Here is a 15177-nt window from a genome sequence, read left to right on the forward strand (position 1 = left end):
CTATCTATCTATCTATCTATCTATCTATCTATCTATCTATCTATCTATCTATCTATCTATCTATCTATCTATCTATCTATCTATCTATCTATCTATCTATCTATCTATCTATCTATATATCTATCTATCTATCTCCTCCTCCTCCTCCTCCTCCTCCTCCTCCTCCTCCCGGTAGGTGGGACTGATCATGTACTTTGTGCGGACCCCCTGCGAGTGGGGGATGGACGCCATCTCTGCCACGCTGACCTTCCTGTGGGAGGTGGTGGGCTACGTGGAGGGGCTGTTCTTCAAGGACCTGAAGCAGACCATGAAGAAGGAGCAGTGTGAGGTCAAGCTGCTGGTCACTGCCTCCATGCCAGGTGAACACTAACTGAAACATTATGAAACCACATTAACTACACAGAGGTCTTTTTAAACATTACATTAGATATTTGAGATGTTCAAATAAATAAAAATTTTCTTGTTTTTATCGACGCAGGAACCAAAACCCTGGTGGTGCACGGGCAGAACGAGTGTGACATCCCAACTCAGCTCCCAGTGCACGAGGACACTCAGTTTGAAGCTCTGCTGAAGGTAAGAGCTCGTTTCTACATATTTCTATCAACTAAATATCAGAAATATTAATGTTTATGATGTTTCACAGGAGTGTCTTGAATTCTTCAACATTCCCGAGGCCAGATCAGCGCATTACTTCCTCATGGACAAACGATGGAACCTCATTCATTACTCCAAGGTAACAACAAGCTAACAAGCTGCTGGAATGATAGATAGATAGATAGATAGATAGATAGATAGATAGATAGATAGATAGATAGATAGATAGATAGATAGATAGATAGATAGATAGATAGATAGATAGATAGATAGATAGATAGATAGATAGATAGATAGATAGATAGATAGATAGATAGATAGATAGATAGATAGATAGATAGATAGATAGATAGATAGATAGATAGATAGATAGATAGATAGATAGATAGATAGATAGATAGATAGATAGATGGATAATAAGAATAAGATAAATAGGTAGATAATGTGCAGTGGCAAGATGATGGTAATAGTACTGATGATATGATGGTAAGGTTATTGTTAGACAGTATATACAAATAGTACAGGTTATATAGTATATAATATAACATAATATATATTTATATATGATAGTAATTATACCAATATAATAGCAGTATATAGTAATAATGGCAGCAACAGTATATATAATAATAATAGTAAATATAATAATAATAACATGTACACATGTATAAATATGTGTATATACAAGAATATACAAAGAGTATGATATAATATGATATGATATATAGTAGAGGTATAAATATAAGTATTTGACTATACAATAGATAATATAATATACTATGAGTGTAAGAATATGTAGACAGAGCGTGCAAAAGACAATATTATTGTAAAAATGATATATAATATCAATATGGTTTATATGGAATGAAGGATTTTATTGCTGTAACTCTTCTGATATTTTCATTTATATGTAATGTATTTATCTGTGTCCCGTAGACGTATGTCAGAGACATCTACCCGTTCCGGAGGTCGGTGTCTCCACAGCTCAACCTGGTCCACATGCTGCCAGAGAAAGGACAGGAGCTCATCCAGAAACAGGTCTGGACGATTCAAACTGTATTTACAACGCTCTGTGAAAGCAAAGGCAAACAGAAACTTAATTTCTTATTTCTTATGTCGTTCAGGTGTTTTCCCGTAAACTGGAGGAGGTCGGTCGGGTCCTCTTCCTCATCTCTCTCACCCAACACATGCCGGCCGTGCACAAGCAATCCCACGTGTCCCTGCTGCAGGAGGATCTCCTCCGCCTGCCCTCCTTCCCCCGGACCGCCATCGACGCAGAGTTCTCACTGTTCAATGAGACACAAGGTGAGAAGGACTCCAACCAGCACTTAATATGAGAAGTATAAGGTTAATATAAACCATATTGATATTATATATCATTTTATACAATAATATTGTCTTGTGCACACTCTGTCTACATATTCTTACACTCATAGTATATTATATTATCTATTGTATAATCAAATACTTATTTATACATATATATACATATTTATACCTCTACTATATATCATATCATGTTATATCATACTCTCTGTAAATTATTTGTATATATAAGTCTATATACACATATTTATACATGTGTACATGTTATTATTATTATTATTATATTTACTATTTTTATCATATATACTGTTGCTGCCATTATTACTATATACTGCTATTATATTGGTATAATTACTATCATATATAAATATATATTATGTTATATTATATACTATATATACTGTACTATTTTTATATCATTATATCATCAGTACTATTACCATCATCTTGCCACTGCACCTTATCTACCTATTTATCTTGTGTTTCTGTTTTTATTCTTTCTACCTCAATATTTTTTATTTTATTCTATTGTATTGTATTTTATTGTTTTCAAATATACCGGCTGCTATGACGACTTAATTTCCCTTCGGGGATGAATAAAGTAATCTAGCTATCTATCTATCTATCTATCTATCTAAAGTTATATATGTTGACCCCCTGTGGTCTCCTCCTCCTCCTCCTCCTCCTCCTCCTCCTCTTCCTCCTCCTCCTCCTCCTCCTCCTCCTCCTCCTCCTCCTCCTCCTCCTCTCTCAGGTAAGGAGCTGTTTGGGCTGGACACCCTCCACAAGGTGCTGTGGATCAAGCTGCTGGAGGAGATGTTCCTGGGGATGCCCAGCGAGTACCCCTGGGGCGACGAGATGATGCTGTTCCTCAACGTCTTCAACGGGGCGCTGCTGCTGCACCCGGAGGACAGCGCCCTCCTCAGGCAGTACACAGCGACTGCAATCAACACCGCCGTGCACTTCAACCACCTCTTCTCTCTGAGCGGGTACCAGTGGATCCTGCCGACCATGCTGCAGGTACAGACTCACATTCCTCTGATCTCTTATGTGTAGTAATGTGTTGGAGCAGCAGGATTTGAACGTGTCCTCTCTGGTGTTTTCCAGGTCTACGCTGACTATGAGAGCGACCCCCCACTGAGGCAGGGCATCGAGTTCTGCTGCCGACAGTTTTACATCCTCCACCGCAAACCCTTCGTCCTGCAGCTGTTTGCAAGCGTCGCTCCGCTGCTGGAATTCACAGTAAGACTGTCAGGGTTCCTACGCTCATGAAAAAACCTGGAAAGGTCATGGAATTGTTAGATGTTTATATCCAGGCCTGGAAAAGTGCTTGAAAAAAATTAAATCCCCAAAGTTTTGGAGAAGTCATGGAAATTTGTTTTATTCATATTTTCATGTCGTTCATTTACGCTGAGTTTTAAATGATTCATAAGCTTTTAAAAGAAATACGCTCAAAATATACGCAAGCATGCTCTCTCATACTAAATTAAAAGTTCGGTGGGGAAGCAAGCAGATTAATGCACTATGCCATGGAAGTGTAGATTTAACCATGCTTGGCTACAAATGGAACAGTTCATGCCATGGGTTACAACAGACAAAGACCTTAATCAAACTACTGTCTCATTCATTTGTGTAATTCAAGATATACTGTATGCTTTGAAATTCTCATTGTTAGCTTAAATACTAAATTTGGTCACTTTTTCATGTTTACACACGAGATCTCACAAAATGTTTGGTCATAGACATTTGGTTTAAAGTTATTGAAAAGTCATGGAAATCCATTGGTCAAAATGTGTATGAACCCTGGACTGTACAAGCACACACTTTTAATTTCTGTATTCCTGGATGCCTCAGAATAATAAATTTAGCTTTAATAAACTTGTCTCCCTCCCCTGCAGACCAGCACCAGCACTGGTCTGTCTAAAGGAGTCTCGGCCCAGTGTCTGTTCGACCTGCTGGTGTCTCTGGAGGGAGAGACGCCGGACGCCCTGGACGCTCTGGAGCTGGTGAAGGCGGAGAAACCTCTGCGCTCTCTGGGTAAACTGGCAAACACTTATCAGATTTATTAAATTAAACCATCTTCATGCGTTGGATTCTCTAAATATGATCTGTTCTTTGGCAGATTTCTGTTATGGGAACGAGGACTTGGCGTTTTCTATCAGCGAGGCCATCAAGCTGTGTGTGACGGTAGTCGCCTACGCACCGGAATCCTTCCGGAGGTACGGAGACACACATCTTCATCTTCATCTTCATCTTCATCTTCACCAACATCTGTCCCACAGCTGCTCCTCTGTGTGTCCAGTCTCCAGATGCTGATGGTGCTGGAGGCCTTGGTCCCCTGTCACCTCCAGAAGCTGAAGAGCAACACCATCACCATGGAATGTGCTTCAGCCGCCAGGGATGAGATCGCCGCCATCGCCGCTCTGGCCACGTCGCTGCAGGCGCTGCTCTACAGCTCCGAGACGCTCACCAGGTCCAGCAGATCTCCGTCTGTACCACGCTGTATCTGCAGGTGACGTAGATGCTCATGATTTCATCCACTCCTCCTCCTCCACAGGCCCATGACGGCGCCACAGCTGTCCCGCTGCGACCAGGGCCACAAGGGAGGCACCGCGGCCAACCACGCCATGTCGGGAGGCGTGAACACCCGGGACAACCTCCACCTGCTGGAGGAGGGCCAGGGGATGCCGAGGGAGGAGCTGGACGAGCGAATCGCCCGGGAGGAGTTCCGCCGGCCGCGGGAGTCGCTGCTGAACATCTGCACCGAGTTCTACAAACACTGTGGACCGAGACTGAAGATCCTGCAGAACGTGGCCGGCGAGCCGCGGGTCACCGCCCTGGAGCTGCTGGACATCAAGTCCCACATGAGGTGACGAGTGGCGTCCATCACAGTAACTGATTCAAGATGTCGGTTATGGAATATAATCAAAAATGCTCCTACGAACATGGAAATTTACTTTATTAACCCTTTAATACAAAAGCTATGCAAACCCCTTCTCAGGCACAACATGGGTCAAAAATGACCCGTATTGACCTACAATGTTATTTCATGCACGGCTGAGTGTTTCTTTGATATATTTTTGGAAATCAATTTATTTCATCATCTACTATTCAAAGTAATCATTAAATATCTTGTTTTTGATAACCACAAATCATTATTTTCATTTTATCTTTCTCAATTTATGAACAATTTTTTTTCAAAAAGTTTACACATGGGTCAAAAATGACCAAGGTATGCAAGTGTTATAAAAAAAAAAGATTTTGTTAAAAAATATTATTTTAGCAATGATTTGGACCAAAGAATTACACATAAATGTTTATTTGTCACTTTGTCTAACATCCACATAACATACATTCCGTTAATAAGCGGCACAAAAAAAGGTCAACTTTTCTGCCGTTAAAAAGCGATAAATAATGAAGTTATGAAATAAATAAATTTATTGCAAAGATATTTACAATTAAAACTTCATCGGGTCACTTTTGACCCATGTTGTGTATCAAAGGGTTAATATAACTAAACATCAATTACCCAGTAAAAAGCATGTTTCCCATATATACAGAAATCTGTTACTGGATACATCAGACAACACTTTTTATATTAAAAACAAATGGGAGCTGGAGGTAAATATTATAATTGAGGATAGGGAGTGGGAAACAATGTGCGTTGGATGTCATAAAGGTATTAAAGTAACATGTGGAAGGAGTTTGATTGGAAGATGAAGACTAGGTTCTTTAAGACGCCCTCCGTGGTCTCTACATTTGCAGATAATCCAGCGGCAATATAGATTAGATTAGATTCAACTTTATTGTCATTGCACAGTACAAGTACATATGCAACGAAATGCAGTTTAGCGTCTAACCAGAAGTGCAAAAAAAGGCAGAGTATTGTGCATATTAAAGTGAAAATGTAATAAATAGGATCTGTACAGTAGAAATATATATGGAATATAACAGTATTAACAGGAATTAACAGGAATTGAAAGATATAAGGACAAGGAATACCCTATGAGCAGGCTAAAAATATAAATATATATAAATATGAATACACTATAGGCGGGATAATACAGTAGTAAAAAAACAAAGTAACAAAGTAATATACTGCTGGAGACGATGTGGAATGGTTGGCGACCACTCACACATATTTTGGGATTGCCCAATGATGCTTCCTTTCTGGAAGGGGATAAAGAGCGAGATAGATAAAGTTTTGGGATTAATATCCTATTCACCCCAAGTCAGTTTCTTTTCGATCTAACTCCTGAAGGCACAAGAGACCAAGAGCACTTGTTACATATACTCTTGATGACTGCTAGGAAAATGGTGACAATAAAAAAAGGGGAATCCTGTGGTACGATGGAATGTCTTAACTGTCCATTTATTTATTATTTATTAATTTATTAATCAGTCTGTCATATATAATTTGTGATGTTGTCAAGGAATGTTTGTGTTTCTCTTCAATAAAGTTCTAAAGATGTCGGTTATCCGCTCTGACCCTTAGTCTCTCTCTCTCTCTCTCTCTCCCAGGCTGGCAGAGATCGCCCACGCGCTGCTGAAGCTGGCGCCCTACGACACGCTGACCATGGAGAGCCGCGGCCTGCGGCGCTACATCATGGAGATGCTGCCCATCACCGACTGGTCGTCCGAGGCCGTGCGCCCCGCCCTCATCCTCATCCTCAAGAGGCTGGACCGCATGTTCAACAAGATCCACAAGATGCCAACGCTCAGGTGCGCTCGCCCTCAGGCTTTATGCACCAGGTCTGTTGATCCCTCTCTCTCTTTCCGTCGCCCTGTGCGTGTCTGTGGTGCTGTGCCGGTGCCGTGGTGTGTACCGTGACTCGACGGCTTCTTGGCACTGTCCTCTGTAGCTCCGCCTCCTGGCTGATGTCCCGTCAGTGCTGCTGTCGCCTGTGTGTGTCTGTGCGGATCCTCGTGTGTGAGTTTGTGTCACTGCAGTGTGTAGCGTGTGTTTCTGTGTGGATCCTCGTGTGTGAGTGTGTGTCTCTGCAGTGTGTAGTGTGTGTCTCTGCAGTGTGTAGTGTGTGTCTCTGCAGTGTGTAGTGTGTGTCTCTGCAGTGTGTAGCGTGTGTCTCTGCAGTGTGTAGTGTGTGTCACTGCTGTGTGTAGCGTGTGTAGCGTGTGTGTGTGTCTCTGCAGTGTGTAGCTGCCTGTGTGTTTGTGAGCTTTCACTATTCACTGTGAGTTCAGGTCCCGATTTATGAATTGATCTGATGCCACGTTCACGTCTTTTTATGACCTTGTGTTTTTATTTGGTTGTGTGGTGGTGTTGTGCGGTTGTGTGTTCTCCAGGAGACAGGTGGAGTGGGAGGCGGCCAGCAGCCTGATCGAAGGGATCTGCCTCACGCTGCAGCGACAGCCAATCATCTCCTTCCTCCCGCACCTGCGCTCGCTCATCAACGTGTGTGTGAACTTGGTACGAACACACACACACTTGTGCGATCTTCTCCTGTTGTGTGTTGTTTTTTGACGTGTTTCTTTGTGTGTGGTCAGGTGATGGGCGTGGTCGGACCCTCCAGCGTGGCCGACGGGCTGCCGCTGCTCCACCTCAGCCCCTACCTCTCCCCCCCGCTCCCCTTCAGCACGGCGGTGGTCCGGCTGGTTGCTCTGCAGATCCAGGTCCTCCTCATCCTCCTCATCCTCCTCTTCATCAACTCAATCCCTCTTTCATATCTTCATTCTGAAATTATTAATTCAAATTTGATTCTCAGGCCTTGAAGGAAGACTTCCCTCTGAGTCACGTGATCTCACCGTTCACCAATCAGGAGCGGAGGGAGGGGATGCTGCTCAACCTGCTGATTCCCTTCGTGCTGACGGTCGGTTCTGGGAGTAAAGGTAACGAGTAACATCGTGGATTTAATTATTAATTATTAAACTGTTTTAGATAGATAGATAGATGGATGGATGGATGGATGGATGGATGGATGGATGGATGGATGGATGGATGGATGGATGGATGGATGGATGGATGGATGGATGGATGGATGGATGGATGGATGGATGGATGGATGGATGGATGGATGGATGGATAATAGATAGATAGATAGATAGATAGATAGATAGATAGATAGATAGATAGATAGATAGATAGATAGATAGATAGATAGATAGATAGATAGATAGATAGATAGATAGATAGATAGATAGATAGATAGATAGATAGATAGATATAAAATAAAAAATATTGAGGTAGAAAGAATAAAAAACAGAAACACAAGATAAATAGGTAGATAAGGTGCAGTGGCAAGATGATGGTAATAGTACTGATGATATGATGGTAATGTTATTGTTAAACAGTATATAAAAATAGTACAGTATATATAGTATATAATATAACATAATATGTATTTATATATGATAGTAATTATACCAATATAATAGCAGTATATAGTAATAATGGCAGCAACATTATGTATAATAATAATAGTAAATATTATAATGATAATAACATGTACACATGTATAAATATGTGTTTATAGACTTATATATACAAAGAATATACAGAGAGTATGATATAATATATGATATATAGTAGAGGTATAAATATAAGTATTTGACTATACAATAGATAATAAAATATACTATGAGTGTAAGAATATGTAGACAGAGTGTGCAAAAGACATTATTATTATATAAAATGATATATAATATGAATATGGTTTATATTAATTTATATTAACACATATATACATTTTCTGTGTGTTCCGTGTTGCAGACAGTCCGCACCTGGAGCCGCCCGAGATCTTCCTGCTGCTCCAGACCGTCATCAACATCCTGCTGCCGCCTCGCATCATCTCCACCTCGCGCACCAAGAACTTCATGCTGGACGCTTCTCCGGCGCACTGCTCCACGCCGGGCGACACGGGCAAGGACCTGCGGCGGGAGGGGCTGGCCGAGTCCACCAGCCAGGCTGCGTATCTGGGTGGGAATGAGACCACAACATGTTCCAATGTGATGAGTAAAGATTAGGGTTGCAAAGGGACGGAAAGTTTAGCTCGGGAATTTTGGGAATTTTGAAAAAAAAAAAAAAACCCGCAAATAACTATTTATATCTCTGGCATTGCATTAGTGTTTTTTTTACAAACTTTTTTCTCATCTTATTCTACAGAACAATGCCACGTGCACTCTCTCATGTGTGGAGACATTTCACCTCATCCAATGTAGAAGGAAAGGCTGTGTACATTTGCAAATACTGTGCAAAGACCTATGTTAAGAATGACACAACGATGCAGAAGCATATAGTCAAGTGCCCAAAGTTTCCTCAGGGCTCAAATCAGCCGATGACACAACAACATGTTTATATTTATGTCTGTATATGACAAGGTAAATACAGTTAGTATAAATTACCCACAACATTTCCAGTTAATTCCCGTATATTCCCTTTAATTCCCATGGAAAGTTTCCAACTTTGAATATTCCCGGAATTTTGCAACCCTAGTAAAGATACGTGCTGCTTCTTTTATTTAAACCTGACCTGTGTGTCTTCTCCTCCCAGCCCTGAAGGTGGTGCTGGTTTGCTTCGAGCGCTCTCTGGGGAACCAGTGGTACCGGCTGAGCCTGCAGGTGAAGGAGATGGCGCTGAGGAAGGTCGGCGGCTTGGCCTTCTGGGACTTCATCGACTTCATCGTCCGAACCCGGATCCCCATCTTCGTCCTGCTGAGGCCGTTCATCCAGTGCAAGGTACCGACTCCGAGATCCAAGTGTGACTCAGCGTTTCACGTCCCTGTGTCCTCACCTCGGTTCTTCCTGTTCTCGTCCAGTTGCTGACGCAGCCGGCCGACTCCCAGGAGGAGATCACCGCACGCCACCACATCGCCGACCAGCTGGAGCGACGCTTCATCCCCCGGCCGCTCTGCAAGAGCTCCCTGTTCGCCGAGTTCAACAACGAGCTGAAGATCCTGAAGGAGGCCGTGCACAGCGGCTCGGGTCAGAACACACAAACTACATCTGTGCTTTAGATTCTGTGGGTTTTTATTAGGGACGGGGGGAAAAATCGATTCAGTTACAAATCGCGATTCTTGTGAATGACATATTTATTGGTTTATATGGGGGGGGATATATTGGGGGAGGAGCAACATCACCCCAGAGCATGTTGACCAGCTCTTGTTTTTACACAAGAATCTCAACATACCCAAGCACTAGCTTTGCATCGCCTACATGTAAACAACAATAGCCTACTTTTTGTTTATTTCAAAGTTTATATTTTAAGTAAACCTATATTCATTCTATTTAATTTACCTTTTATTTATTGTTTAAAAGTAGCCTACAGTGGCATACGTTTCTTAATCTGTCAGTTTGTGTGCAGTTGACAGGGGCTATACAATACTAGGGCACATTTTTATTTATTTTCTCTATTGGCTGCCCGGCAGTCATTAAGTTAATGTTAATATTTGAAATAAGACTTGTAAAGCTCTAAGTGAATTTGACTGTGTTGTATTTGAAGGAATGATTCAACATTTTTCCATGGTCCAGTATTTAAAAAAAAAAATAACCAAAAGAAATCCCAGGAAATCGTAATATTGAATCGCAATACTTACAGAATCGCAATACATATCGTATCGCCACCTAAGTATCCCTGCCGATTCCCGTCCCTAGTTTCTATATGTTCTGATTCCATCTTGACTTCCCTCCGCCCGACAGCTTACCAAGGCAAGACCTCCATCAGCACCGTGGGAACCTCCACCTCGGCGTATCGCCTCAGCTTGGCCACGATGTCGCGCTCCAACACCGGCACCGGCACGGTGTGGGAGCAGGAGAGTCAGCCGTCACGCCAGCCGTCCCAGGACACGCTCAGCCGCACCGACGAGGACGAGGAAGAGAGTCAGAGACTTTCCCGTTTCTACCTTTATTTTCCACGTGTGTAGAAAGTGACCCGGACCTCACTCTGTCCTTCTCTCTCTCCTCAGACGACTCCATCAGTATCCCCAGCGTGGTGAGCGAGCACGAGGCCTTCCTGCCGAGGGTCATCACGCAGCGCCGCTTCTCCAGCCACGCCACCGGCTCGGCCGCCGCTCAGCCCGAGAGTCACCGCACCAACATGCTGCCCAGCCACAGGTAACCACCCCCCCGACACACACACACACAGACAGACACACACAGATCAGAGATTCTAGTTTAGTTTAAATGGAAATCCTTCTAAACCATTTTGAAACTCGTGGCTGCAGCTGCGTTAAAAGACGAATTACAAAGAAAAGATTTGGCTCTTAAGATCAGAAATTAAAGGTTAAAGATGGCGGCGCCTGAATCAGGGATATTTTAGCATAGATATCATATATAAAGGCTAGATGTCTCGGCCAACGGAGACGAACGTCACCACATGGCGGCCATCTTGCTAGGGGGCAGCTCGCTCACCCATAACATTGTGTTGGTAAATAACCATAACTTGCTCAATTTTCAACCCATTTTTAAACGATCTGGTTTGTTATAAACGTCAGAGATGTAGTTATGACACTGCATAAATTATTCATTTTTTTTAGAAAATAACATAATTATTCATAAGTATGCAGTGTCATATCTACATCTCTGACGTTTATAACAAACCAAACCGTTTAAAGATCGGTTGAAAATTCAGCACGTTATGGTTATATACCACTAACAACGCAATGTTATGGGTGAGCGAGCTGCCCCCTAGCAAGATGGCCGCCATGTGGTGACGTTCGTCTCCGTTGGCCGGTAACGCAGACGAGACATCTAGTCTTTATATATGATATCTATGTATTTTAGCTTCATCTTTGTACAATGAGAGGAAGAAGAAACATTTCTCGGTTTGTTTATGTAACATGTAGAATGTAAAGTTTCATATCCCACAACCACAGTCATTTTTTCTGTGTATATCTCTGTTTATATATAAAAAATGTCTTTATTTAACAGTCTGAGCTTTGTGACATATCTCTGTACATTGGTGAGGATGTGTTAAACCAATCAGCTCTCAGCGAGCGCCCTCGGGGATTCGCCCGGTGATGGATCTCCTCCCTCTTAACTCCCACTCTCCCGCTTCAACCCGTTTGTTACAGTGAACCCAATGTGCTAGATGAGTCCCAGGGCCTCCTGCAGGAGGGTAACCTCTCTAGGTACAGTGGCTCTCTGTGTGTGTCCCGTTATCTGTCTGCCAGTGGGAGGGGCATGGCCTCAGGACCGCCTCCTCTCTTGGCCGTCGATCACTCATCCACATCCAGTCAAATCGCCTTGGCCCTTCACCCTCACCTCTCTCTCTCTCTCTCTCTGTGTGTGGCCTTGTCTCTCTCGCCCACCTTCCTCCATCTGAGCTCCACACTGACCCTCATCCTCCTCAGCTCATCTGCTGTGCTATCCTAACCAGGCCCCTCCCCCTGGAGGAGGAACCTAGCGAGGAGCCCAGGGAAGCTCCGCCTCTGTGTCTCCTGTGTTCTGACAGTCGATGTGCCGGCCTCTCTCCCATCGGTGCCATGGTGTCTCATCCTGTTTCTGTGTCTTCGGGCTTTTGTCACTGATCAAATTGGGCGTCCGTCTCTGGAGACCAATCTGTCGGGGGGGCGGGGCCTGGGGCGGCAACACGAACAAAGACTCCACCCACTTATCTACTCACTGTTACTGATGTTTCACACTTTAAATCCATAAATAATCACAATCACACACGTTCACATCACTACACAAGTTTCTGTTGTGCGTTGCTGCTCCAGCCCCGACCCCCCCCCCCCCTGGTGTGTTGTCATGGCAGCACTGTTTCCTCTCTGGTGTTGTGTTAACATACGTGTGTGTAGTGACTTGGTAGAGTAGCAGTGACATCATGTGGTCGGCGAGCGAACGCACACACACGCAGGGCGGTGTGTGATTCCTTCATGGAGATGAATTTGTGTCTTTCTGTTTATGTGTGTGTGTGTGTCTGTGTGTGTGTGTGTGTGTGTGTGTGTGATTAACTGAACCAGGGTTGCCAGTGTGCAGAGTGAACCAGGGCAACACAACCTGCTGCTGCAGCCTCCGCTAGGAAGGAAGCGCGGCCTGAGACAGGTGAGGACGTCCACTTTGTCCACCTCGTCCCTCATGTCTTTTATTTATCTAAATGTTTTAGATCTTCTCCAGTTCAAATCATGACTCAGCTAAAACTCTACCTGTGTCTGTCCTGCAGCTGCGGCGCCCCCTGCTGTCCATTCCGAAGAGCGAACCCCGGGATCGATCTGGAGCTCGACTCTCCACGACTCGCCGGAGCATCCAGCCCAAGAACAAACCTCTGGGTAACCTCCTTCACTGTGTGTGTCTGTGTGTGTGTGTGTGTGTGTGTGTTCCCCACACTTCCAGTCCGCACACACACAGACACACACCAGTTGTCTACCTGCTGGTGTGTGTGTGTGTGTGTGTTGACTGGACTCGAGTCAACACACACTCCTCCCGTCCTCATGTCCTCCTCTGTTCCGATGTTCTTGTCTCTCACTGACTCTCACTCTGTTCTGTTGTGTTGTTGTTGTTTGTTTGTTTGTTGTGTGTCGCTCACTGACTCTCACTCTGTTCTGTTGTGTTGTTGTTGTTTGTTTGTTGTGTGTCCCTCACTGACTCTCACTCTGTTCTGTTGTGTTGTTGTTGTTGTTTGTTTGTTTGTTTGTTGTGTGTCTCTCACTGACTCTCACTCTGTTCTGTTGTGTTGTTGTTGTTTGTTTGTTTGTTTGTTGTGTGTCTCTCACTGACTCTCACTCTGTTCTGTTGTGTTGTTGTTTGTTTGTTTGTTGTGTGTCTCACTGACTCTCACTCTGTTCTGTTTTGTTGTTGTTTGTTTGTTTGTTGTGTGTCTCTCACTGACTCTCACTCTGTTCTGTTGTGTTGTTGTTTGTTTGTTTGTTTGTTGTGTGTCTCTCACTGACTCTCACTCTGTTCTGTTGTGTTGTTGTTGTTTGTTTGTTTGTTTGTTGTGTGTCTCTCACTGACTCTCACTCTGTTCTGTTGTGTTGTTGTTTGTTTGTTTGTTTGTTGTGTGTCTCTCACTGACTCTCACTCTGCTCTGTTGTGTTGTTGTTGTTTGTTTGTTTGTTTGTTGTGTGTCTCTCACTGACTCTCACTCTGTTCTGTTGTGTTGTTTGTTTGTTTGTTGTGTGTCTCTCACTGACTCTCACTCTGTTCTGTTGTGTTGTTGTTGTTTGTTTGTTTGTTTGTTGTGTGTCTCTCACTGACTCTCACTCTGTCTCTGTCCCACGTGTTGAAATAAAGAAACTTTATTGGACTGCGAAGGTGAGACACGACCTTTAACCTTTCCTCTCCACCCTGCAACGGCCCCGCCCCCTTTTCTATCTGCACCCTCACCCAATAGGGCGCTCTGCATGTCTGTCTTGCATACCCCCTCCCCCCCTCCTGTCCCACCCCCCTGCCTCCACTCTATTTTCATGATGCTAATTTCTTAGAGCACCTCGTTGGCCTTTGACCTTTGTGCACGTGTCGCCCCACAGCCCACGGAGACCAGAAGAGGTCGGTGACCTTCACGGAGGCGTCCGCGGGGATCGGCAAACCCCCCCCGACCCCCGGCGCCGGCGACCCAGCGGGGGGGGAGGGCAGGAGGGCGAGTCCGGGCCTCTGTAAGACGCCGACGCTGGAGGTGCCGTCGGTCTCGTCCGCCACCGTCACCGCCGACCTGCACGCTCCCGGGAACACGCAGGTACCACCCCCCCCCAGGCGTTATGTGTGTACGGAGGCCCAAGGAGGCCAATTCAAAAAAAGATCGGCTTCTGCTTCACCTGCGTTTCCACCGAGGTGTAAATAATCAGGCAAATCAGGCAAATAACATGTTAACTGTCACATGAACAACTGACAGTTCCACTTCCGTCCACCAGGTGGCAGTCAAGACTATACAACAACAATGAGGAGAAATAAATAAATAATATTTTCCTTTAGCCACATTTAATGTTCTTATAAAATGAGTAAACATCCGTATCAACAGTTTTATAGGAAAAACTTCTACAGAACAATGAGTTGCCATGGAAACACAGTGTTACATAATGAGTTATGTGTCACCAGGATAAATTTTGATTCTTCTTCTTCTGGTCTCACCTGCGTTTCCACCAAGGTGTAAATTATCAGGGACAATCAGGCTAATTAACATTGTAGCTGACAGTTCCACTTCCGTCCACCAGGTGGCAGTCAAGACTGTACAACAACAATGAGGTGAAATAAGTAAAGTATATTTTCAGTTAGCCAAGTTTTTTGTTGACACTAATAACATGAGTCAACATCCATATCAACAGTTTTAAAGGAACTACAGAACAATGAGTTGCCATGGAAACCCAG

At 43.9% G+C, this 15177-nt stretch overlaps 1 protein-coding gene across 1 annotated transcript in view; it reads left to right on the plus strand.

Annotated features, from left to right (window-relative positions):
* The window catches only part of LOC132996603 (protein unc-80 homolog), a 39342-nt gene that overhangs the window by 23064 nt on the left and 1101 nt on the right, over positions 1-15177 (plus strand). The window contains exons 40-64 of the mRNA XM_061066913.1: positions 176-359; positions 479-573; positions 644-733; positions 1531-1632; positions 1719-1899; positions 2675-2940; positions 3028-3162; positions 3819-3957; positions 4043-4139; positions 4223-4393; positions 4478-4789; positions 6442-6672; positions 7225-7348; positions 7426-7551; positions 7644-7767; positions 8648-8854; positions 9428-9612; positions 9693-9858; positions 10573-10752; positions 10839-10986; positions 11946-12002; positions 12837-12918; positions 13037-13142; positions 14107-14127; positions 14343-14548. Coding sequence (XP_060922896.1) covers positions 176-359; positions 479-573; positions 644-733; positions 1531-1632; positions 1719-1899; positions 2675-2940; positions 3028-3162; positions 3819-3957; positions 4043-4139; positions 4223-4393; positions 4478-4789; positions 6442-6672; positions 7225-7348; positions 7426-7551; positions 7644-7767; positions 8648-8854; positions 9428-9612; positions 9693-9858; positions 10573-10752; positions 10839-10986; positions 11946-12002; positions 12837-12918; positions 13037-13142; positions 14107-14127; positions 14343-14548 — 3735 coding nt within the window. The remainder of the gene's footprint in view (positions 1-175; positions 360-478; positions 574-643; positions 734-1530; positions 1633-1718; positions 1900-2674; positions 2941-3027; positions 3163-3818; positions 3958-4042; positions 4140-4222; positions 4394-4477; positions 4790-6441; positions 6673-7224; positions 7349-7425; positions 7552-7643; positions 7768-8647; positions 8855-9427; positions 9613-9692; positions 9859-10572; positions 10753-10838; positions 10987-11945; positions 12003-12836; positions 12919-13036; positions 13143-14106; positions 14128-14342; positions 14549-15177) is intronic.

The sequence above is a fragment of the Limanda limanda genome, chromosome 23 (assembly GCF_963576545.1).
Source record: "Limanda limanda chromosome 23, fLimLim1.1, whole genome shotgun sequence".
Taxonomy (NCBI): Eukaryota; Metazoa; Chordata; class Actinopteri; order Pleuronectiformes; family Pleuronectidae; genus Limanda; species Limanda limanda.